Below are 24912 nucleotides of genomic sequence, written 5' to 3' on the forward strand. Positions count from 1 at the left end.
TAGAATCATAGAATATCAGGGTTGGAAGGGACCCCTGAAGGTCATCTAGTCCAACCCCCTGCTCGAAGCAGGACCAATTCCCAGTTAAATCATCCCAGCCAGGGCTTTGTCAAGCCTGACCTTAAAAACCTCTAAGGAAGGAGATTCTACCACCTCCCTATGTAACGCATTCCAGTGTTTCACCACCCTCTTAGTGAAAAAGTTTTTCCTAATATCCAATCTAAACCTCCCCCACTGCAACTTGAGACCATTACTCCTCGTTCTGTCATCTGCTACCATTGAGAACAGTCTAGAGCCATCCTCTTTGGAACCCCCTTTCAGGTAGTTGAAAGCAGCTATCAAATCCCCCCTCATTCTTCTCTTCTGCAGGCTAAACAATCCCAGCTCCCTCAGCCTCTCCTCATAAGTCATGTGTTCTAGACCCCTAATCATTTTTGTTGCCCTTCGCTGGACTCTCTCCAATTTATCCACATCCTTCTTGTAGTGTGGGGCCCAAAACTGGACACAGTACTCCAGATGAGGCCTCACCAATGTCGAATAGAGGGGAACAATCACGTCCCTCGATCTGCTCGCTATGCCCCTACTTATACATCCCAAAATGCCATTGGCCTTCTTGGCAACAAGGGCACACTGCTGACTCATATCCAGCTTCTCGTCCACTGTCACCCCTAGGTCCTTTTCCGCAGAACTGCTGCCTAGCCATTCGGTCCCTAGTCTGTAGCGGTGCATTGGATTCTTCCATCCTAAGTGCAGGACCCTGCACTTATCCTTATTGAACCTCATCAGATTTCTTTTGGCCCAATCCTCCAATTTGTCTAGGTCCTTCTGTATCCTATCCCTCCCCTCCAGCGTATCTACCACTCCTCCCAGTTTAGTATCATCCGCAAATTTGCTGAGAGTGCAATCCACACCATCCTCCAGGTCATTTATGAAGATATTGAACAAAACCGGCCCCAGGACCGACCCTTGGGGCACTCCACTTGACACCGGCTGCCAACTAGACATGGAGCCATTGATCACTACCCGTTGAGCCCGACAATCTAGCCAGCTTTCTACCCACCTTATAGTGCATTCATCCAACCCATGCTTCCTTAACTTACTGACAAGAATACTGTGGGAGACAGTGTCAAAAGCTTTGCTAAAGTCAAGAAACAATACATCCACTGCTTTCCCTTCATCCACAGAACCAGTAATCTCATCATAAAAGGCGATTAGATTAGTCAGGCATGACCTTCCCTTGGTGAATCCATGCTGGCTGTTCCTGATCACTTTCCTCTCATGCAAGTGCATCAGGATTGATTCTTTGAGGACCTGCTCCGTGATTTTTCCGGGGACTGAGGTGAGGCTGACTGGCCTGTAGTTCCCAGGATCCTCCTTCTTCCCTTTTTTAAAGATTGTCACTACATTAGCCTTATCTTATCTTATCAATGTTATCTTGGTCATGAAAGTTTTGGTCTTTGGGAATGGGTCAGTTCTTTGCTAGGAGGGAAATATATATGCACAAAGCATGCAAATTATACACAGTATAGATAATACATGTTACGTAAATGTAGTAAGTACTCTAGAAATGTGGTGTTTTGAAAACTAATAGCCAATGGGGAAGTATCCAATTTGATAACAAGGTAATTGAATAGTAATAATAATAATAAAATCTTGAATGCATTTACAAAAAAAAGTAGCTTCAATGCAGTTCAGTGCTTGAATTGTGTTATTCACTAGCTGCAATTCAATATTTGGCATTCCTTATTCTTCTGTTGAAAAGTTCCATTCTTCCAATCATAGACTCATAGACTTTAAGGTCAGAAGGAACCATCATGATCATCTAGTCTGAACTCCTGCATATTGCAGGCCACAGAACCACACGCATGCACTCCTGTAAAATACACCCATAACCTCTGGCTGTATTACTGAAGTCCTCAGATCATAATTCAAAGACTTCAAGTTACAGAGAATCCACCATTTACACTAGAAGATCTACAGAACTGTAATAATGCATTATGATTAATCAAACTGATCCACTCACAAAGAGTTAGTAAAAACCCCTTAGTCTACAAATTATTTGTCTGAAATGTTTGGCAAATATTTACAAATCATGAATATGCTTGCAGCTGGTGCGACTGATGTACGAATGATTTGTGAACCAAGATGTCAGAATTCGTAGGATTTGTGTTTTTATTGATGTTTTTATTTTATTTTCTTTAAATCGGCAGCAGGGAGTTAAGTAGCCAGGTCTTGGGGAAGATTCTAGGTAGAAGCTCTCTACAGCAAAGCAGAGAAACAAAGACATCAGAGAATCTATAGGGACAATTCTGTTTACATTATTCTAATAAAAGTATTTGTTCCATACTAGAATAAAATCACTCTTTTTCCTTTTATGTGTTAATTCTGCTTCAATCAAATACTTTCCCTTGCAACTTATTTTATGGGTTGCATATAGTTGCAGGAGCTGTCTCACTATTTCATGAGGATGAAGTGGTAACTGGCTCCTGCTGCCATAGCCAGCTTCTGCTCCTGAGCTGCTCTTGGTGCTCCTCCCACTATTAAATAAGCTCCTCCAGTCCCATTCCTCTGCAGAGAAAACTCCTCACCCCAAAATTTAACAGGAAAGAGTAAAGCAAAAAACTAAAATGGTGAACATTATTCCCCAAAACATCACTGTATTACGCTGCTGCTATAACTCCATTAACTTCAATTAACTGGAATAATGCAGGGGTGATTCCAGCTCTTTGCCTCCAACTGAACCCTCTAGTCTCAGCTAATTGATCCCCAGAACTAGCTAAAAAGGCAATTCATCTGTAAGAATTCTCTGGGCAGATTATTGTAATGGTAGCTCTAGTCTAGAGCCACTCTTACAATAGATCCATGCTTGTATCAGGTGCTGCTGCTGGCACATAATTACCATCCACATAGTTATATCTTCATATGAAATAATTCTACCCAAGATCCCTTATTTTCTGGTTCTTCCTCTATAGAGTCTGATAACGTTAAAGAACCTTTAGCCATTGGGTCTAAATACCTGAAATGAATGACTTGCTCTGTTTTTAACACCCTGCATTTTCTGTGTTCTAAGTTATATTTAATATGCTAAGTGAATATTATTTTGAAAATATATCTCTAATTGGTCTTTGTTAGGTAATTACTTTGCATGCAAAATTATTCTTATATAAAAAGTGAGATATGTGCTAAATCCGTAAAATATGGTGGTAGAGGATAACTATCTGAGGGCCTATATGAAATGAGTTAATGATGACAGCTAAGTTCCTAGTATGTAAGTGCCCATGCTACAGTTAGCACTAAGAGGCTAATCCAGTTCCCCTAAAATCAATGGGACTCTTTAGATTGGCTTCAATGGGAACAAATTGACCTTTTTGGTGGTAGTCTCAGCAGGCTAAGGGTTGAATGGACATCAATGCAAAATGAACTAACCGTGGGGTGCTTAGGCCCAGATTTTTTTTAAATGGGTGCCTTATGTATTCCTAAATCCATATTTCAGCATGTAAGTCTGTGGCTCATTTTCAAAAGTGCTGAGCACTCCTTCACATCACAGCAGCGTTCTGTTTACAATGCTTATCCTATTATATCAGATCATCCCATTTTGTGTGGAAAAAATAGTAACTGAAGACTACATATCACAATGCACATGCATAAAGGGCAAGGATTAAGTTTCTCCGGGCAACTTTGATTCTTACCATTCCTAACTTTTAGGTGCTTGACTTTACAACCTTAACATTCTTATAACCTAGCTTTTTGTTTGTATGTTTGCATGCAATTTATTATTTATATTATGGTAGCACCCAGAATGTGCTAGATATTTTTAGAAACAGACGAAGTCATAGTCTCTGCTCTGAGTTGCTCAGAAGCTTGTTTGTCTCTTGGAGCTTTGTATGGATGAATACTGAATGGATACAGCATTGAAGCACCTTGAAGAAGACAGAATAACGACGACTTTTCTGGTAGACTGGATAGATATCCGTGATGAATAAAACTCTAAACCTTGCATCTGCATTGTACAGATTATCTGAAACTTATCTCAAGTGCTTGAATATGGAAAACTGGGCTGGAAATCTTACGTGAACAGATTTTCTCCTTGTACCTTGTGTACTTACATCTGGGCCAGAAAAATCAGAGGAACAGCCTTTCACAAAGTATTTTAGTGGTTCTTCAAATCTCAGCAAGTACCATGAAGTACAGAAACAAGCAAAATGAAAAACATTTTAAAAATAACACTTTATTTCAAGATTTGGTTGAAGATTTGGGGCTGTCTCTTTCTTTAAATACCACGGAGCTGGCAAATTCAAATAAATGCACATGACAGATAAATGGGAAGGGTTGGACAAGTATTATACACACTCAGTTCCAGTTATATAGGCACCCACAGAATCTAATTGTTCTACTTGTTCAGTGGTACAGTTTTGCATCTCTCTATTTCATCTGCGTGTCTCTTAGGACTGGTTCTTTTTTATCATAATCCCTAGCTTTAACATGGCCACTTGACGATCAGACAGATCACCATTCAACACTGATAGTGTCTACATATCTGACTTCATTTAGCCCAAAATCTCAATTGATTTTCAGACATTTTTCTTCAAAGTCCAGTGCCTGGAAAATATTTTCAATGAGAGTTTTGAAGAGCTTGTATAGAGATGGTAATCTTGAGTAGACATCATATAAAGCAAACTTTTCATTTTCATTTATGTTTTTCAAGTACTGAATGTTGCTTTTATCTATGCCTTAGCCATATAAGGCTTTTAATATGAAATCATTTTCCATTAAGTCAGAAGCTTTCTCATAGCTGATGAATGCCATACATAATGCAAGACTATATTCATTTTATCATCCATAGTAAATCATTTCTCACACAGCAGAAATATATTGTAGAAAAACCTAATCAAAGCATTTCCGTTCTTCTGGTTGGTTAAAATCCAGCATAAGAAGGAGATTGCTCAGTAACTAGGTTAAAAGTTTTAGACATAGAAATTGGATTTATTAGATGATACTCAAGTAGAGTTGGTGCCTTCATATTACTGTGATTAGTGCATTGGAATTGAGATAGACTAGAATGTTATTGTTTGGGCTTTTAAATCCTTTTGTGTCTCTCTGTGTGTGGAACAGTTCTACAAACCTGCAGTGTGAACAATGAAAATCTCTCTTGGCTTTTCTATTTAATTAAGTTTGAAAGCTGCAGGACTTTGGTTTTGGTAGATGCTTGGCCAGTATGCTATGATTAGAGCTGAACAACTGTTGACAGTGACAAATGTATTCATTGTGACTCTCTGATGTGAAGTGAGCTGAGATAGCACAGAGAGTAGGAAGTTGCAATTTACGGCTGGTATAGGTCAGCAGTAAATTTTTGCCCCCTGCATCAAAGGAGAACCAGAGAGGGAATTGTCTCTCTGAGGATTACATGCTATGCCTTGCCCGTATCTACTCAAATTCTTTTAGCTTTTGGTCACTGTGAGCACTGTTCCCTCTAAGCTGTGTGCGTGTGCACGCGTACACAGATCCTAAACTCCGCGCACACAGGGAAACACCGCGTGCACAAAAATTTGCACAGAAGCACAAAAATTTGCACAGAAGAAATTTTTTGCACACACGGCCTGTCAAAAATTAGAAGGAACATTGACAGTGAGGATATCTAAATCATGCTAAATATTCTTCGGCTTGAATTTTGTGCATGTGTCCTGTAAATTTCATCAGATGTGTCTTATTTCTTTTCTGGCACTAACATACTTATGGCTAAATCCCAACTCAGTTTTTGCCTCATCTTTATTCTGACTTCGCTTGATGTTTCCCTGAATAAGGACCTCAGGATTTGGCTCTTAGTATGTTATATACAGTAGATCTCATAGTGAAGAAAGATGACTTCAACTTTGTTTTGGTGCAAACCTTTCATAATTACAAACAGACTTTCTGATACAAAGTCACAGCTTACTTTTTGTTCTGGGCCAATAATTGCAGCTGTCTCTTGACTGGCATTGAATCAGGTTTTAATTCTCAACAAGTGGTATTGGATTTTCAGTGTTTTATATGCCCACCATCAAACTAAGAAGACAAGACATGAGATGGTTCATCCAAAGTTCCTCATACCTACACTCTTCCTGCCCAACAGAATGAGAAGGTGGAGGAGAGTTGCTTATTCTGCTTGTATAATTATTATATTATAATTAAAGGATTACCTAAATAGAACTATCTTTTGGAACTGGTTGGGATAGGAATACTGTTTCCTCTGAGAATTTTCAAGAATGTGTCCTTTTAAACATTTCATTCCAATAATTTTGAACCATTTTGTTTCAATTTTAACCTTTATTATTATTTTTACATTTTTTACTTTAACTTATTTCTAAACAAAGTTTGCGTTACACAAAAAATGAACTTTTTTCTTGAGAAAATATCAACTTCAAAACTTGAAAAAAAAATTTTAATTGGAATATTTATTGAAACTGACCCTTTCCTGCAAACTGTTTTTGGTTTTAACGAATCAGTATTTTCCAATGAAAGAAATTTTTCATTGAAAAACTCCCAACTGTCTCTAACAGATAGATAGTTGATTATTCTGCTACATGGTCAGACTAACTGGTACAAAGAGTTACCTCAGGAAAACTATCAGAATAATGAAAATTAAATCAGCAGCACACTATGTATTACCTGTTTAAATGAATAAGACTACTCAATGCCTGTCTTATGTACAACATTTTATCATATTAGAATATAGCCAAGAAGAATAGAATTAGCTAACATGATGCTGTCCATGACTTTGCAGTGAATGTAGACAAGGGCAAGACACATTCAATGTCATGTCAGCTAGTCATGGTTAAAACCTACTGGGACCAGGAGTTATCCATGAGTAACTAACATAAAGCTGAATATGATTTGTCCTTGCCTATACTGCCTGCAAAGTCACAGTTAACACTGTGTCAGTTAATTACACCTTTGGAATCATGTTGTGATACAGTTTTGTAGTCAAGTCAAGTCCTAAGGTGCTTTCTTTATGGACAAGGTGTTCACAATCGGTAGTTATTAGCTAGCTGTTTGTTCTTTCATTTCCCTTTCAATTCCTAGCTTTTATTTCAGAATGATGTGTTGCAATGATGTTGCCCTTTTTAACCTATTTATCTATTGAGATGTATTGTGAGCTAATAACTGATCTTCCTGAAGTTGGCCAGTTTGTTCACACAGCTCTTACCATTACTTCTACAGATAACTTATTGTTGGCATTTTAAATACTATCCAGTCTTGGCATATACTTCCCCATTTCATTCATTATTTTATGATGACTTGCCAAGTGCCCAGTTCTGTCTGTGATACTTTTAATTTTCATATTTCCAGTCATGTTTTTGTAGCAGATAAATTCAGTTCTATTCATTTTGAAGTCTTCTGCTTGACAGCACACTAAATTACCACTCTCTAATTATTGAACTTTTTCTTTTCATCCTCACCTCACTACTACCAATTACTATACATCCCAGCTGACCTATGTCACGTCTTCTTTTCTTATCATTTTAATCTGCTATAGTTTCTGCATTGATAGTGCTTGAGTGTAGTCTTCCAGAAACAGCATTCTGCAGCAGAGCAGAGGCAATGTCAAAAAATCTTTATATTTTTTTCCTCTCAGACTGCGAAGTTTTCATTGATAAAATATCTGATGGAAAAGAAAGGATAGAGTGAAAAGGAATTCATACCTTGAAATCACAGCATGAGGTGGTTCCAGAGCTTGGATATAGTATGTGGAGTCTTTCATTTCTAGGTCACTAGTTCAAAATCCAGCCTAGTTCGTCTGGAACCGAAAGTTTAGTTTTGTTTTTGTTTTGAGGTTTTTTTAACCAGCTAATCGGCATTCAGTTCATACAATAAATGAGTTGATGGTCACAGAAAATCTCCTATAGATGGATGTAATATCCCCATTCTGCAAGTTACTTGAGCAGCTGCCTAATTTTAAGCATGTAAATAATCACATTGGTTTTAATAGGACAACTAATGTGAATAGCCCTATTGACTGCAGTTGGGCAACTCAGATGCTTAAGTAGCATGCTGAGCTATCCTGAAACACCATCTCATTTGGCATTAATTATCAATCTTTTTATTTGGTTATTTATAATAATTTATAAATGTGTGAACTGGTCCATAGTCACCCATCCAGTAATCTAGGCACCCTGACTGAACAACACTTCATTTTCCCACCCCCCACCCCAAAATTAATGTAATAGAATAACCTAATGTGACACGTTTGTCAGTCTCATAAGACATGCTAAGAATTCAATGGATATTGAGCCTGGATTACATAGGTACCTATGTAGATCACCCATTTCAAAATAGGGGTGAGACATAATGGAAGAGTAGTGTGGGGAATCTTGTTCTCTTGCTTCTCCCAGTTGTACCTGTTCAGAGGACTAAGGAAGGACTTCATTCATCAGGGTTCACAATCATGCACTTTCATGACTTCTTGAGGTGAAATTAACTCCTTGTTCAGATGGCCAGCCTAAAGCCTATACACTTAAATCCCCAAAATAGGGCATAAGTGCTGGCCCTCTCTGCAGGGATATCTGTCATCTTATGAGAAATTTGATAGCAAAAAATGAATATCCAGCAATAGATGAGATCACTGTACCACTGAGTTTGTTTCTCAGTATACAAATAATAATTTTAGGGTTAAAGGAACACAGACACCATTCCCATAGTCTATTATTATTATTGTGTATTATTAATTATTATTTATATTACCATAGCACCTAGGAATACTAGTCATGGGCCAGGACCTCATTGTGTGATGTTCTATACCAACACAGAACAATGAGAAAATTTATGCCTTAAAGAGTTTATAGTCTAAGTATGAGACAGGACAAAACAAATGTTCACAGCTGGGAGAGTACAAGTAAACAATGAGGCAGTATTGGTCAGCATGACAGGCATTAGTCTCTGCACATCAGCAGCTTAACCGTTCTCAGGTGTTTTTGTAGGCAGAGTGGCAAAGGAGAGTTTTAAGGTGGAATTTGAACATGAATAATGAGGTAGCTTTGCGGATGTTTACAAGGAATACTTCGCAAGTGTGCTAGGGAGTATGGGAGTGTAGGAGATTGTGGCCGCCACACCCCCTTGCTACTGGCAGTGCTTACTGGGGAATTAGCAGTCTTTGAGGCCCTGGCCCTCTAGGCAGGGACAAGGAGCAAGTAGTCCACGGCTCTGGCCTTGGGCAGGGCAGAGCACCAAACACTCTAGGGTCTCAGGCCCTCAGGCAGGGTGAGCACCAGTCAGTCAGATTCGGAGGGAGTCCACACCCTCTCACTACAGGGAGAAAACACAAAGTTCCTTGTCTGAAAATCTAACAAGTGTAAAATGGAGGCTGGCATCCTGATTAGAAGCAAACATCAACAGCTCGCCAACGAATGAGCAATATGTGCAGTGGGAATTGGCCATGAAAGGTCTTGAAAGTGAATACAAGCAGTTTGTGTTTCATGCTATAGAGAAAAGGGAACCAGTGGAGGGATAGTCTGGAAGCACGTTAAGCAAACACTCTTCAGGCCAGCAGTGCACTTTGTGGGCTGTGCATACTGAAAGCTGTACATCCAACCAAAAGAATGAAGCCTTTCCTTAAGGGAGCACCATCAATTTGAGATCTAGTCAATTTGAAAAATTAACGTAGTTTCAGGTACTGCCCCTGCCAGCTTTTATGGTTTCATAAACATATTTTCTATTTGTACATTTTTCTCTCTCCCCTATCCTTGTGTGAAAGACAGAAGGAGAAGCATTGTGTACAGAGCAATAGAGGAAGGATAATCCAGTCATTCAGGAGGCTAACCTGGGATTTGGGAGAGAGATGTTCAATTCCCAGTTCTACCACAGGCTTCCTGTATGACTGTGGGCAGGACATTTAGTCTCTCTGTGCCTTGGTTCTCCCATCAGTGTCAGAGGGATTATAGAGCTCCCCTGTCTAATGGGTTTTGGAGAATAAATACATTTTTTAAAAAATATTCAGAGGCCCTCATTGCTAATCAGAGCCATGTAAGGGAGGTGGTGGAATCTTCCTTAGAGGTTTCTAAAGCCCAGCTTGACAAAGTCCTGGCTGGGATGATATAGTTGGGGATTGGTCCTGCTTTGAGCAGGGGTTTGGACTACATGACCTCCTGAGGTCCCTTCCAACCCTGATATTCTATGATTCTAAGTATAACAGATGAAAATACCTAATCGAATGTCTGTTGAATCCAACAAAAGCGTTTATATTGACTTCAATGGGTATTGGACCCACAATACACAAAATAAATAGGATTAGTTGCTCAAGTTACTTTTAAGAATAGTACCTCTTATGAGGAAAATGAGAGATGAGTGATTTTTAAGTTGATAGTGTCCATTTGGTAGCATTGTAACATTACCGTACATAACAGCAAAAGCATATTTCTATAAACAAAAAAGGTGGGAGTCTGTCCTTGTGGCAGATTCCTGAAAAATCCTAAAATCAGACCTTTGTATACAAATGCTATAGCTCTTATTAACATTGATGTTATATTGCACTTTCTTATTTGTAGAGATGCTCTATGACAGGAGCGGGCAAACTTTTTGGCCTGAGAGCCACATTGGGTTTCCAAAATTGTATGGAGGTCCGGTTAGGGGAGGCTGTGCCTCCCCAAACAGGCAGGCATGGCCCGCCCTCTGACCCCTATCGGATCCCCACTGCTTCTTGCCCCCTGACGGTTCCCCCCCACTCCCTGGGACTCCTAACACATCCAACCCCCCCGTTCCCTATCCCCTGACTGCCCCCCACTGCCCCATCCAACCCCCCACTCATTCCTGACTACCCTCCCGGGACCCCTGCCCCCATTCAATCCCCCTGTTTCCCACCCTCTGACCGCCCTGACTCCTATCCACACCCCCAGCCCCTGACCATCCCCTCGAACTCTCCTGCCCTCTATCGAACCCTCCCTGCCCCCTTACCGCACTGCCTGGAGCACCGGTGGCTGGCGGCGCTACAGCCAGCTATTAACTGTGGTTTGTAACCTGTCCTTTAAATCAGCGACTGTACCCAATGCCGGGGAGATAGCTAATGTAACGCCAATATTTAAGAAGGGCTCTAGAGGTGATCCTGGCAATTACAGACCAGTAAGTCTTCCGTCAGTACCGGGCAAATTAGTTGATAGATGTGCATTTATTTTATTGGCCTTATCCCAAAACACTGAAATCAATCGGAGTCTTTTTAGTTATTTTAATAGGATTTGACCAGGCCTTGTGCATGGGAGTTTCATAGGAGCACACTAGTTATTATTGGATATCTAATACTAATCTCTCAGTCCTACAAAAAGCTATATATTGTAGTTTGAATAGTATACAGATGTACTCTGATGTAATTCCTTAATTACATTTTTTTCTCAAAGTAAACCGTATAATTTTATACCCAACATAACTAAACATAGAAGCATCTGAACTGATCTAGTAAATGGTCTCTAAATCTAGATTTCAGAGTAACAGCCGTGTTAGTCTGTATTCGCAAAAAGAAAAGGAGTCCTTGTGGCACCTTAGAGACTAACCAATTTATTTGAGCATGAGCTTTCGTGAAGTGAAGTGAGCTGTAGCTCACGAAAGCTCATGCTCAAATAAATTGGTTAGTCTCTAAGGTGCCACAAGGACTCCTTTTCTTTTTTCTAAATCTAGACTAATTCAAGTGTTGGAATTTGGCATCAGTGACCATTTGCTGAAGTTCAGCATCTAGTTTTGTAAAAATCAAAAGTCCTTTTGCCAATTTTAACACATTCATAACCAGATTCTACTGAAATCTTTTTAAAACTGATTCTGCTGATGATGATCACATTGGAGTAGCATGCTGAAGTCATTGTGGCACTTTAGTAGTACGTCCAATGTGAGTAAGGGTGGCAAAATATGCCATTTAACAAGTAATGTCTTTTTGTTAGGGCTAGCTGCTATCTTCAGAATATGTACCTTTTTGCAGTTTCATTCTGCTGGGAACAAGAGACTGTTCTCTCCTCTAGGGAGAGTTCACAATGAGAGATTATCTGACTTTTTAAAAAAAAATCTAAACAAAACAAATACGTTTTTTTCCCCATCAAAACAAAATTATGTAAGAATCTTACTGTCTTGTCTTTATTTCTTAATATTTCAGAAAAATATAGTAATTTCATTAATGGACGTGTAATGGTACACTGCCAATACATTTAATATAAGATTGAGAGTCCTTGATTAGCTAAAATGCACCACTGTGATATTTTGGGGATCACCCAGCCCTGTAAGATTAGTGACCATCATGCTGTGCAGCTGTGGTTCAGATGCCAGCCCATAAGCATAAGGTCTCATCAGCTGGGTTACTCCTTATAGGGGGATACCAATGACCCCTCTAGTCCCGAGTATCCCCAAATCTGTCCTCCCGGAGTTCTTAGCTATCGGACACTTGGACCATTCCCCGTGGTTTGTTGCCTCTGAAGGCATGAAACCAGTGCCCAGTTATCTGTTTGGATAGGTGTACCCACTCCATGCAGTTTGCATACCAGAGGCCTGCTTGGGATAAAAATAAACAAAACATTTTTTAATAGAAAAGCCACAGATTCCAAGATGAAATAGTAAGGGGAAAGCAAACACACACAAGTAATGCAATAAATAAACATAAAGACACAACCTCAGGCTTTACACTTGCCGATTAGATAAAATCCCTTTTCTCATCCAAGTTACCTATTGCCTTTGAACGGTTTCCCGCATATGCCCTTAGCTATAGGGGGGAATCCACCATTCCTGGACAGCTTCCCACCCGGTGGCTGCCCCTCAGTTTCTTGATGAAAACCTCGGCTTCAAGGCTCTTTTTAAAAAGGCTTTTTCCTTTTTTTTTTTCCCTTAGTTTTTTCTATTTTCCTGGCATGGCAACTCATGGCTATTCAAACTGGGAAAGTGCCCTCTTGACTTGATAGCTGGGATGTTCATTTCATTAAGTTTAATGGTTCACCCCATCCTTTCCTGGGCTGGACGATTGAGTGGGCAATTGAGTGGGCAATTGAAGTTGGTTTTGGATAAACTACTGACTTGGGAGGTGCCCCTCCATGCCTGACTGCTCGCTGCCCTGCTGTGAAGTGGAGCTAAAGTTTATGAGCATTGTTTCTAAGTACACAAATACATACATTCAGAGTCTTTATGCAATATGTACATAGACTATGGCTATCCAGTTCTGAACATTACAAACTTTCATAAAAGATTTTCCTCAATACACTTTTGTGGTACAATAACACAGCATGCAACCAGATGGTTCAACTGCTCATTTGGGGGGCGGTTAAACCTTCTGTTCTCCTTTGGGGTGCCTGGACCCTGATTATCACAACCACATATCTGTTTGTTTAAAATATATATATCCTGTGTTCAAAGAGAATGTGGAAATAATTGTATATAAAACCACATGCAAAAACAAATCAAATGGGGCTCCTGTATAATAGGTATTCCCTCCCGTGCAGTACTGCAGAAATACAGAGAAAGATCTCCACACAATCATTTCACCCCACTTATTTCACTTCCATTATCTCAAAGGAAGGCTGGAATGTAGAATAAGCTCGGCAGCATGCCTTGAAAGTTGTCAAAATTGTGCTGTGTCAAGTCAAAGAGTTAAGTGAGTTCTTGGGTCATCTGCCTCGTTTGCCTCCTGTTTAACCCAAGGAGCGGTTAGGTTGAATGCCTCAAGTGAACTTAGCTGCCATGATGTAGCCAGGTCCAAAGACACGGTGTAGTTACAGCTTTCCTGCCAGGAACAAATGGAGGTGGGGTGGGGGAAGGGAACTGGGCTGCTGCTGAGATGTTGACATCCAGCCACGAAGTAGTGATTGTGAACTTAAATAACAGAAAGGTGGGAAAGCTCCCTCAATCAAGGCGGCTGATCTCAACTCCATTTTCTTCAATTGCTTCCAGCCAAGATTACTTCAGTTTTGTCTGGGTTGAGCTTTATCCAGCTGGCTGTCATCCAAACCACAATCTCCATTAGACCCTGAAAGAGCTAGTCAACCGCACCGTCTGAGTCTGAATAAATAGAGACATAGAGCCGTGTGTCATCCGCAGGCTGGATGCACTGCAGTCTGCAGTTCACTATTTCCTCTAACAGCCTCATTATACTTTGAACCAGAGGAGTGACAAAATGGTACCCAAACATAAAAGAATACCCAGACCATACGAGCAGTCTTCCAATAACACCTTCTCAGTATTCAAAGAGAAAAAAAAAGGAATGTTAAAGAAGTTATTAGAAATATAGTAGACTCAAATACTATATTCATAGCACTTATCGACTAATGTATTTTAGCCTGTGCAGATGTTAGCTAGACTAGGGTCCAGATCCTTAGCTGGTGTAAATCAGTGGAGCTCAGCTGATGGCAATGGAGCTATGCTAACTTACGCTAGCTGAGGAGCTGGCCCTAAGTGGCCAAAGGCAGACCTGAAGGAAGATAGGCCCTTCAGAAACACAGCAACTGGAATCCTATAAATAAACTATATATTTAGATAATTTGACTGAGCTCTAAAGGGCTGTTGACTTTGTGTTCCCCTCTCTCATCTTGGGTACAAATGTAGCAACTATGTAGTACATTCATACAAAACTTCAACAAGGTCAGCAATGTTTCTATTCTCAAATCCAGCAAACAAAGTAATTCACAATATATATCTCTCCCTCCCACTCCCCCGGGCCAAAATCAACAGCAATTAAAGCAATAAGAAAACACACATGCATGCACAACACACACACAAACACACCCCACTTCAGGTCTATTTATTTAAAATACGTAATGACATCAAGCAAGACAGCATTGTGTCCACATTCACAAGACAAAAATAATAAGAATATCTACCTCTGATGTAGCACTTTTAATCAGTAGATCTTCTTCTTCTTTCATATGGCTGGTGTAGAGTAGCAACTACAATTCCATCAGCAGATCTCAAAGCATGTTACAATGGAGGTCAGTATCATCATCCACATTTTACAAATGGGGAAACTGAGACAGGGAGCGGTGAAATGACTTGCCTAAGGTTACCCAGCAGGCCAGTGGCAGAGCTGGCAATAGTATCCTGAATCCCAGGCTAGTGTTCGGTTCACTATAACACTCTGCTTCCCTTGAGAAGGGCTTGTCTACATGAGGAAATGTATTGGCCTAGAAAAGTACTCTTATTCTGGGATCAGTGTGTCTACACAGGTAGTTATACCAGAATATCTATAGCAGTAGAATTATACTGCTATTGTTATGCTGGTAAATTTTCCTGTGTATAGAAAAACCCTAAAACACTGAAGTCTCTTCAAACAAAACCATACCAAGTAACTCTTTCTTGCAGACTTTATCTGTTCTTCTCTACAGATACAGGGTTATAGTTTGCACCATGGTGTGGCCATTTTGTACTGCAATTACAATGCAGAGTAGCCCTACAGGTGAGGTATCTGGCCACAAGACGCTCATCACCGAGACTTTCCAGTGGTGCAGAGGCAGTGTATCAATTCCTGTTCCTGCCACTGGAGTAGCTGTAGGAAAAATGGGCTTCTCTTTCATGTTGGCGGATGCAAAGCAGCCTGCCTATCTTGGTCACCTGCTGAATAACATCCACCATAAAGTCAGGAAGGGCTGGTGCTCCCAAAGTATTGTCTCTTCATCAGTCTCCCTACAGAACTCTTCTGTTTTTTTCAAATGTGTCATGTTCATCTGTGATTTTTCTGTGTGCACCACCGAGACTATAGTAACTAACTTTAGAATTTGTTTGTCTGCCAGCAATGCCAAGAGATTGACATTCATAAAAAACAAACATGTTTAACCTACAGACTGTGTGGTGGGGAATTCCCTGGACCATCCACAATGAGGCACTGGTGGAAGGGATTGACTCTGAGGAAAGCTTCAAGAGAATTTATTTTGTCAATAATCAGAAACACTAGAAGAGGTAAAAGTTCTAAACAAACAAAATGCTATTGCCTATGGCAGGTTTTTTCCTGTTGTAATTTGGTTCATTGAACTGATTCACTAAATTTTTGAGTACTGCATATGAATCATGGCAGAGTATGTTTCTGAAAATTAGTTATGTGAAGAAAGACACTCTTTAGTGTTAGTAAAGTAACAAATCCACCAAATTTGTTGAGACCCTGTGACTAGCATATTCTGCTACTTAAGAAGCCAGCCGACAGCAGTTCTATTTGTTGTAGTTATTTACCCTGTTGGTATGTGGGCTTCTTTTTTTGTTCCTTGTTTTTCTTGATGCTAAGTCATGTTAAAATGTGGGTATTGTGACCAAGGTCTTATCGTGGGCCCAGATTCACTGGTGTACTCTGGATTCTTTGTGCTGTTCTAGTGACATCGGAGCTCCATAAACAGTCAGTAAAACTGAATGTAGCCGGAGTGTATGGCTATTTTGCATCGTTGGTGTCGTAGAAAGCAGCTGAGTCATACAGGTTAATTTGGTCCATGGTTCCTCTGGCAAGTGTAGAAAGGATCTAACTATGACAAACTGATTCCTGAGACTGTGCAATCAACTAGAGTCTTGATTCGCCCCTTTGGTGAAGACTCTACAGTTTGCACAGCTGACATCTGTAGGAATAGTGTCACAAGGGAGTTATTCGCTGCTGGAAAAGGGCAGTATTGCTACTGTAAAGAACAGCTTTAGTTTTTGTCTGAGGCCTTTGGAACCTGCTCAGATGGTGCATTAAATCAGCATATCTCTTGGGAACTCTGAGCCCAGCCCCTCTCTGCCAAGCCCTGCTCATTTTTCTGACCCTAGGTGGCTCTGTGTCCCTGTGATGGAGTGGGGGATGTTGGTAACTTTGCCATTCATCCCTGTCTCACAGAATGTATCACAACTGGTTGCCTGCAACCTTGATTTAGCTGTACACAGTGAATTAAATGCTATGTCTCAGCTGATTTATAAAAGAGTTCAGCCCTATCTACACTGGCCAGGGAAGCGTGATGTCTCCATGCTAGCAAGAAACACATTTACAAATATGGTTCCAGCTAGGGAGGATGGACAGTAATGCCACAGACCTGGCCCAACTGCAACAGCAGCCTTATTTGAAAACTGATGGTTTTTTTGTAACTGCTCGTTAAAACCCAAAAGTTTCCTCTCAGGAAGAGAATAAGACTTACTCCGTGTCTGTATTCAAATATATATACTGTGGTCTGATATTAAGATCAAGAGAGAGGATTAACCCAGGTCAGCATCCTTCGTTGCTATGGTGGCACTCTCTCATAACTGTTATTGTTTTTGGTGCTGTCACCCTTCCTCCTACTTCTTTTCATTTCTCTTGCTTTCTGCCATACATACACAGCGAGAACAGACTGTCTGCTGTCTGAGCTCCCACAGCCCAGTGCCCACGCTCATTCCCACAATTAAGAAAAACAATACTTTTTTCTTTTAACAATTTGCTTGTTAAATTTGGTTACGTGAGCCCTTTATAAAAGAATCTCATTAATTCTGAGACTTGAGTGAGCATCTGTATCACAATGACGAGATGTTTCTGCAGTCTCATGAAAGGAAACATGCCATTTCCATCCACCCTGCTTGATATACACTTTGTGATGAGACCCCTATAATTTCTGGCAAGCCAGCTATAATAATTATCTGATTTGGAGTTTAAATAGTATATTTATGTTGTAATTCTGTAAGGATGGTAGTGGGTGTAAACCTAATTTTATGAGTGCTAACTCCTTCACAGATTTTGACATAACTTAGCATTGCTCATACAAATCACTCATGATACAATGCTATCATCTCAGAAAAAGCCACCCACAGCCAAAAATATGGGTATGCAATCTGTTATAATGAGTCAAATTCTTACAGCACTCTATCAGTCCTAACTGTTTTAGAAACCCTTTCCCTTTCTTAATCCCTTGAATATTGGCCCCGCTGAAGTCAATGGTGAAATCCAGGGCCAGGATTTCACCCCATTTCTTTAAGTAGTAGCAACAGGGGATTCTAGCTTTCAGACTATGTGCAAAATAGGAAACTATGCTTTCTGGTTTATGTCCTAACCCAGGGTAGATTTCTTTGGCACGACCCAATGGCTGCATAGAATTGTAGTTCGCTACATCTTATTTATTCTACTTAATTCATGTTCTCTCAAGCCAGAGATGAGATATTCTGTGTGGGGAATAAAACATTGATCAAATCTTATAGACGACCGGGACATTTCCTCACCTAGATTTGTGATTCTTGGCTTTGTGAATAAATACGTATCCCATTATAACTACTACTGTTTAGGTTTCCATGATGTAATGGCTATAAGTGCTATCGTGAAATTAATTAATGTGATATACCATATCCAGCAGAAATTCTAACATGGTTTTTTCTCATTAAGACTACTGCTGAGTGTGTTGTTTTTGATACTTTTGAAGGTATGAGGAAGCTTACGCTGGCTTGGCTATCCTGGGTATATTCAGCCTTTGCTTTACACTAGGAGTATGTACTACTAATTCACTCTTTTAAATAAGGATGCTTCCAATTTATGAGGTAATAACCTTGTCATTGGTTTATAAAAATCCAGCCCTTTGGCACTGCCTCTTAGAGATTCCCATTAATGCTCATATGTATGTCTTTGGCTCAAGCTATGGTTATTACTTCATTAACAGGGAGCATGCTTAAATTGTTATACAGAAATGTGTATTCTGTCCTCCACATTCTGATTGGCTGCTAAAATTTCCTTTAATTTGACTGAATACTATTTTCAAAATTCTCCTTTTCTATGCTTAAAATAAATATGTCTGCCTCAACTTCTGACCCCTTTCCCACATCTCTCAAACCCAGTCTTCAGAATATCTTTCCCTGTTCCTCCTTGATTCTTTAGGTCCTTTCTTCTTTAGGAAAGCTTAGGTGTGCATCTTACCTCCACACAGGGTAATTCTTCTTTTCAAATTACATTGTTTACAGTGCCTGGGTTAGGTGGGGGATAAGGTCAGAAATCAGTTTAACACAGACATGTTTCTTGTGGTCATAGAGATGGGGATTTCTGAGGGTAGTAGCTGATTAAAGGGTAGGATTTTCAGAATATATTTTCACTTTGTCTAATAATGGCTATCATTCGGAATTCAGGGATTTGCATATTGCACCATTACTAAGAAATAACTAGAATTATTTTAGTAAATGAAGCCCTCTCAGCCAATAATAGTAGAGGGAGTAACATATTTGAGAAATATCTATAATAAATTCCTGTGCTAACATTGAGTGACATATATATTTCAGTATCATTTAATATTAATCTTAATAATCGATTAAATGGGGAAGGTAGCCCAAACAGGAGAATAAGCATGAGTATCTCTTTTGTCCTATAACATTTATGCATATGTGGGTGAGTATGTACAGGGAGAATACAGAGGAAAACAACTGATACTCATACCACAGTGGGAAATATATTTTAGCTGTAAAGGATTAGCAATAGAAACTTTGACAACCTTTTAGCGCGCTTGTATTTTCACACAGTGAATATCTTGGGTGACCTCCATAACAATATAACGTAGGACCTGGAGGACATGACCGTAGAGAAAGAAAACTGCCAATAGAAGGATGCAACAGCTAACCTGCTGAATCTTGCCTGAATTAGACAAAATTATGCTTATTTTAAAAGAAGAAGGGAGAGGGACTAGGGGTATTATTTGCAAGATTTTCAATACTCTGCCAGATAGTTTTACTTGTTGTTCTTTTTTCATAGTATTCTGAATGTAAGTCATTCTATTTTCAATTTTTGTTTTAGTTTTCTTCTAATTTCTAGGCATACACAATTACTTTGGATGAAATCCAGAATGCAAAAATAGATAAATTCATTTCCTTAGTTTACTTCAGGGAACACAAGATGAAAACTGAACTAGGTGTTGTTTAGTAAGGCCCTAATTCACCAAAGCACTTAAGCATTTGCTCAAGTCCATTCATATACAGCAAAGCTCCTTAGACTATACATTAAATGATTTGCTGAATAGGGATGGAGTTTAGCGTGTGTTCTAACTGCTCTGCTGAACTGAGTCTTACATACAGATCTGTACTTTTAGGTCTGTGTAATCAATTTCTTCTGCCACCTCCATTTTTTTTATAAAGGCATGTTTAACAAACCCTTGCTTATTACATAATAAAATAGTCACCATTGGAACAGTCTATTTCATCTAAGTATTTTCAAGATTTCTCTCCTTAATCATGGCTTTCAAACACAGACATAAATATAATTTTGATCATTTCCACAGCTTGCTGGCAATATTCAGCCAGCTCATTTAGATTTATTTGAACTTATTAATGTGACATGTGTGTGATTTTTAAATGGAACCTTTCATTTGTCACTTTCTTAAAGGCATACTGCCAATTAAGAGTGTTATATGCAGGCATAGCAAAGATGATGGGCACAGCCACCAGTTTAGAAGCACAGTGGCTGTTTTAGCACGGATTAGGGTGCCACAACATCATCACGTTTCGTTATCTTTTACTACTCTAACTGTCAAATGAGAGTATAAAGTGGGTCCGCAAATGCTTACTACTTTTTCTGCCATCCCATGAGACATGACTGCAAAGGTTTCAAGATTGGTGTAGTATTCATTGTAGATCAGGTCTCATTGCAGTTTGCAACATGACAAATCTTAAATTAAGCATTTTAAATAATTTGTAAGACATAAGCTACAGCTAATAATTCCTTCTTAAATATTGTTTACTTTCTGTAAGGCTATTTGTATGTGTGTTAAATAAACTAGTATATTCTCACTGTGATATGCCTATGAACAATATTTTTTTAAATTAAGAAAGTATTGAAAATACATGAATAATTTGATATGTTATATCACAGGAAAGTGAAAATGAAATGGCTAGTCCCTGTAAATTCAATCAAGTTAAGAGTGTTGCACTTCTCTGTTCCTCAGAGCCCAATGGAGTTGCATATTAATCCTGACACAGAAACAATGAGAAATGTGCACTATAGAATCATTATATGTGGAGGCTGCACCTTTATTAAAGCAATTATCCAATGGGGAGCCCCCCCCACCACCTTCTCAAACTACCAAGCATTGCTGTTCCAGTGTAGACTTCAATTGGGCACCAGTGGCCCTGGATTCTACCAACCTGAAAATGGTATGAGGGTAATGCGCCCTCTCAACACCTTCAGGTCTAGCCAGGCTCCCAACCCTTCCTCTCCAATATGCAGGAGGTAAGACACATGAGATGAGGTGAGCTACACGCTGCATGAAACACCACCTCACCACAGTGTTGTGCTCACCACAATGTTGTTCCTCCTCACAGGGAGGAGGAATCAGTGGACGGAGTATATACAGTGTTTGCTCCAGCTGCTTCTGGCTGAGTTTTCCCTCTCTGTCCCATTGTGCCCAAGAAGCCCATTGGACTCTTTTCTAACCCACCAACTATAATGGTAGCCACCCAAAGTTCCAGCTAATGTATATAAAACCCCCAAACCAGACCTCTGGGATGGAAAGTGAAAGAAAAAAAAGCCACACCACAGATTGCCAATTTTGCCATATTGAAAAAATCCTTTCCAGACCACAGATGAAAGATTGGCGATCAGCCTAGCCACCCAGAATCACAGGATGTCCAGTATACATGATAAGACTGGGAAAGGATAGTCTTGGAACAGAGACCCCAAAATGGCTATCTGCCTCAACATCAAGCAATAGCCAACCACCGCCCTCCTGCTCTGGCAAGAGCCAATCATCTGGCCCATCTCAAACCCCTGTCCAACAGCAGCAAGAATGGGGTGGGACAGGCTCCATTGCCCTAATGCAATGTGAGGTATAGTCTCCCCCACTTCCCAAACAGAATGGGTAAGAAGGGGGATGTGGGAAGAGGGAAAAAGAAAGAAGGAACACCTTCCCCTCTTTCTTACACCCCCACAGACTGAAGGCCATCAGGAGGGGACAGGGAGGAGGAATCAGTGGATGGAATATATACAGTGTTTGCTCCAGCTGCTCCTGGCTGAGATTTCCCTCTCTGTCCCACTGGGAGCGGTTGCATCTCCATTGCTCTGGGCCTCATCAAAGACTCACTCTAGCTAGTGAGGTGAGTATTTGTAGAATATGGCCATGCTAAATATCATTTTGCAACTTTCAGAGAACAGATTTTCAATTTAATAAAATGTGTATTTTTGCTATGTAACATGACTACATTTACTATCATAGAATGACAGTCAGAGTGGCAAATAAAAATGATTTTCAAAAGGCTAATAGAACATGTTGCCACCAGTAGAAAACCAGCACCCCTTCTGTGGGTTATTTTGATACTTGGATAGGAGGCACGCCAAATAAACAAGTTCAAGAGTGCAGTGTTTGTAAAGGTGTTAGAGTCTGTTGTTCTCTTACATGAGTCACTTTTTGGTCCCTCAGGGTTGGAGGTTAAAAACAAAATACTCTGAGTCCTCTCTCTTCTGTGCTTAGGAACAGTGGTCATTATTCAATTATTTGTGACTCAGCAATAGCATTCTACCTTACAAAATTTTAGCATGTTTGAACACAGTTGAGAAGAATCCAGATCGTTAACACAATTAATAGATTCTTAGATTTTGAAGTCAAAATGGATCATTGTGATTGTCTAGTCTGACTTCCTGCATAACACTAGCCATAGCAGGATTCTGATATCCTTATTTAAATTGAATAGTAACCTATTCCACAAATAGTCACACTGAAGTCAATGGGATTAATGTGGAGTAAGGACTTATTCCGTCTGAATAACAGTATTAGAATCTGACTATAAAATAAATGTGTGGAGGCAGTGGACATTTTGGTTTACGTGCGCCAGATTGGTGAGAGATAAATATTGCCCAAAGACATGCTACCCTTTAGGCATGGCAAGAAAGGACCTTAAAATTAATGGCAAGATAAATATTCACTCTTTATTAGGACAACCAAAGACTGAGAAGTTGTAAATGTGCCATCTGGTACAGAACCGAGGCTCTATAAACCTATAACAAAATGTAATGATAATTTATTTTACTACATATAATTGCTTTTTTACTGAAGTTAAGAAAATCACATTTAAACAGTTTCTTTTGATATAAAATGGTCAAGAACTATTCAGAGGAAGCTTTCTTGAAATGGAGACTATTTTATATCACCCGATTTATTTACAGCAATAAGCTGCTTCTGTAATGGCTCAAATTATTAGAGACATGTAAGTCCTTTGCAGCATTGCCAACAATGTTTCCAGTTAATGTGATGTTTTGAAATTCACTTTTTACTTCCACATGCGTATATTTGTCATTTATCCCCTTTTTCTCAGGTGCAAAGAGGGCTACCAAGGAGTCCGCTGTGACCAATTTTTGCCGAAAACCGACTCAATCTTGTCAGATCCAAGTATGTCAAATATTTTTCTACTATCTTGATCACATGCTGGAGGCAACTCTTGCCGTAAGAGATGACCCTTTGCCTATTGTTGGAATTCTATTATGGCCAATTTCAATTGCTTTTAAAGAATGGTATCCCTTTAGTATAAGACTTATAAATCTTGTTGATCAGGTAATTTTTGCTGGAAAAAGTACATACCCCTATAAGCGATTTTAAAAAGCAAAGGGGGATCTATATCAATAAAACATATTGGATCAAAATCGGAATAGTTCCATTGATTTTGATGGAACTGTGTCTTTATTAACCAGCTAAGGATCCTAACCTTTATTTTCTGTACTCTTTTGTTTTGTGCTACTAGTAAAACAATATGATTCCAAAGGAACAAAAAAAAATGAACTGAAAAGTACAAAATTTTATGTTCCTTAAAGTGCAACATTAAACATTTAGCGAAAATATGGTCTCTTTATTTCTTTTAAACATTCTGGACAAGAATGTGTCCCCAGGCTCACATGAAGTTCTACTTTACTTGTGGGGTAAGGCTCTACTTCCCATGAGCAAAATGGACAGAATGTAGCACTATATTACACCTCCTCTTGTAAAAGCACCATACAGGCACAAGTTCATTTTTTTGTTTTGTTACTGATTTTCATTCTGTTTGAATAAGAATGTATGTAAAATATCTTAGCAGAACAAGGCATATTTCCTAAAAAGGGATCCCATTTAACAAATAGCACCAAATTATTCATTTAATTTTCTTATCTGCCTTTTCTTTAAGAAAAATAAAAAAGGCATAAAACAAAGGGTCATGTCCAATCCCTTATTACTTTCTTGTACCTTGAAAAAGTAATATATTTCCAGAGTGATTTTTTTTAAATGATGCTTGTTTCTTTCTATTTTCGTGGTTGCTGGTTATTTTTGTTGTTTTCTTCCTTTGCTAGGTGTCGAAAAGGCTATTTGGATGACTGCTGCCAGAGATACCTGTTGCTCTGCAGTATTGTATGTCTGGCTCACTCACATTATAGATTGCTTTCTGTTTGGTCTAGCTTTTCTTTTAGCCTGCCCTTTAATTGTAGTAATATAGTCTACAATGAATAGACTGATTCTAGCCCACTAAGTTGTGTGCATTAGGGTCACCAGCTGTCAGGCAGGCAGGTTCAATGGATTTTAAAAGCAAGGGGCAGAAAAATCAATTATTAACATTAAGATGATGTGATGCTTATTTGACTTGGTTCTATCAGAAGACCGTAGTCTAGTATTTCTGGGCTAGAGGTGAGATGTTGCAATGAAATCCTGTCAAGACCTGATTCAAACCCCATGAAGTAAATGGAAAGACTCTCATAAAGGTGCAGTTAGGCCAAACACCATACAGAATATATATTTTGAATGTGTCTAATGTTTCCTCAGATCTTTAAGCATGTTTTCCTGTTGATTTTTGACATTGTGTTGATTGTTCAGACTTATTTCCATTAACATGGGAGCAACTGTTACTCCAGTTGGCTTATGTTGGTACTGACTAAAAATAATTATGCAGCCAGCAGAGCCTATCCTGTGTTTTCAATCTCTGCTGAAATCTTCTTGTGATTCTTCTTGATCATAAAGGATAATTTAATTTTGCTCAATAGAGGTTGTGTTCAGAAATCTACTACTGTGTTGACTTACAAGCAAGCAG

At 39.3% G+C, this 24912-nt stretch overlaps 1 protein-coding gene across 3 annotated transcripts in view; it reads left to right on the forward strand.

Annotated features, from left to right (window-relative positions):
* NRG3 (neuregulin 3) overlaps positions 1 to 24912 on the forward strand; it is an 877678-nt gene that overhangs the window by 640724 nt on the left and 212042 nt on the right. For all 3 annotated transcript variants that reach the window (XM_077822029.1, XM_077822030.1, XM_077822031.1), the window contains exon 3: positions 23179 to 23252. In XM_077822029.1, coding sequence (XP_077678155.1) covers positions 23179 to 23252 — 74 coding nt within the window. The remainder of the gene's footprint in view (positions 1 to 23178; positions 23253 to 24912) is intronic.

This window comes from Eretmochelys imbricata, chromosome 7 (genome assembly GCF_965152235.1).
Source record: "Eretmochelys imbricata isolate rEreImb1 chromosome 7, rEreImb1.hap1, whole genome shotgun sequence".
Lineage (NCBI taxonomy): Eukaryota > Metazoa > Chordata > Testudines > Cheloniidae > Eretmochelys > Eretmochelys imbricata.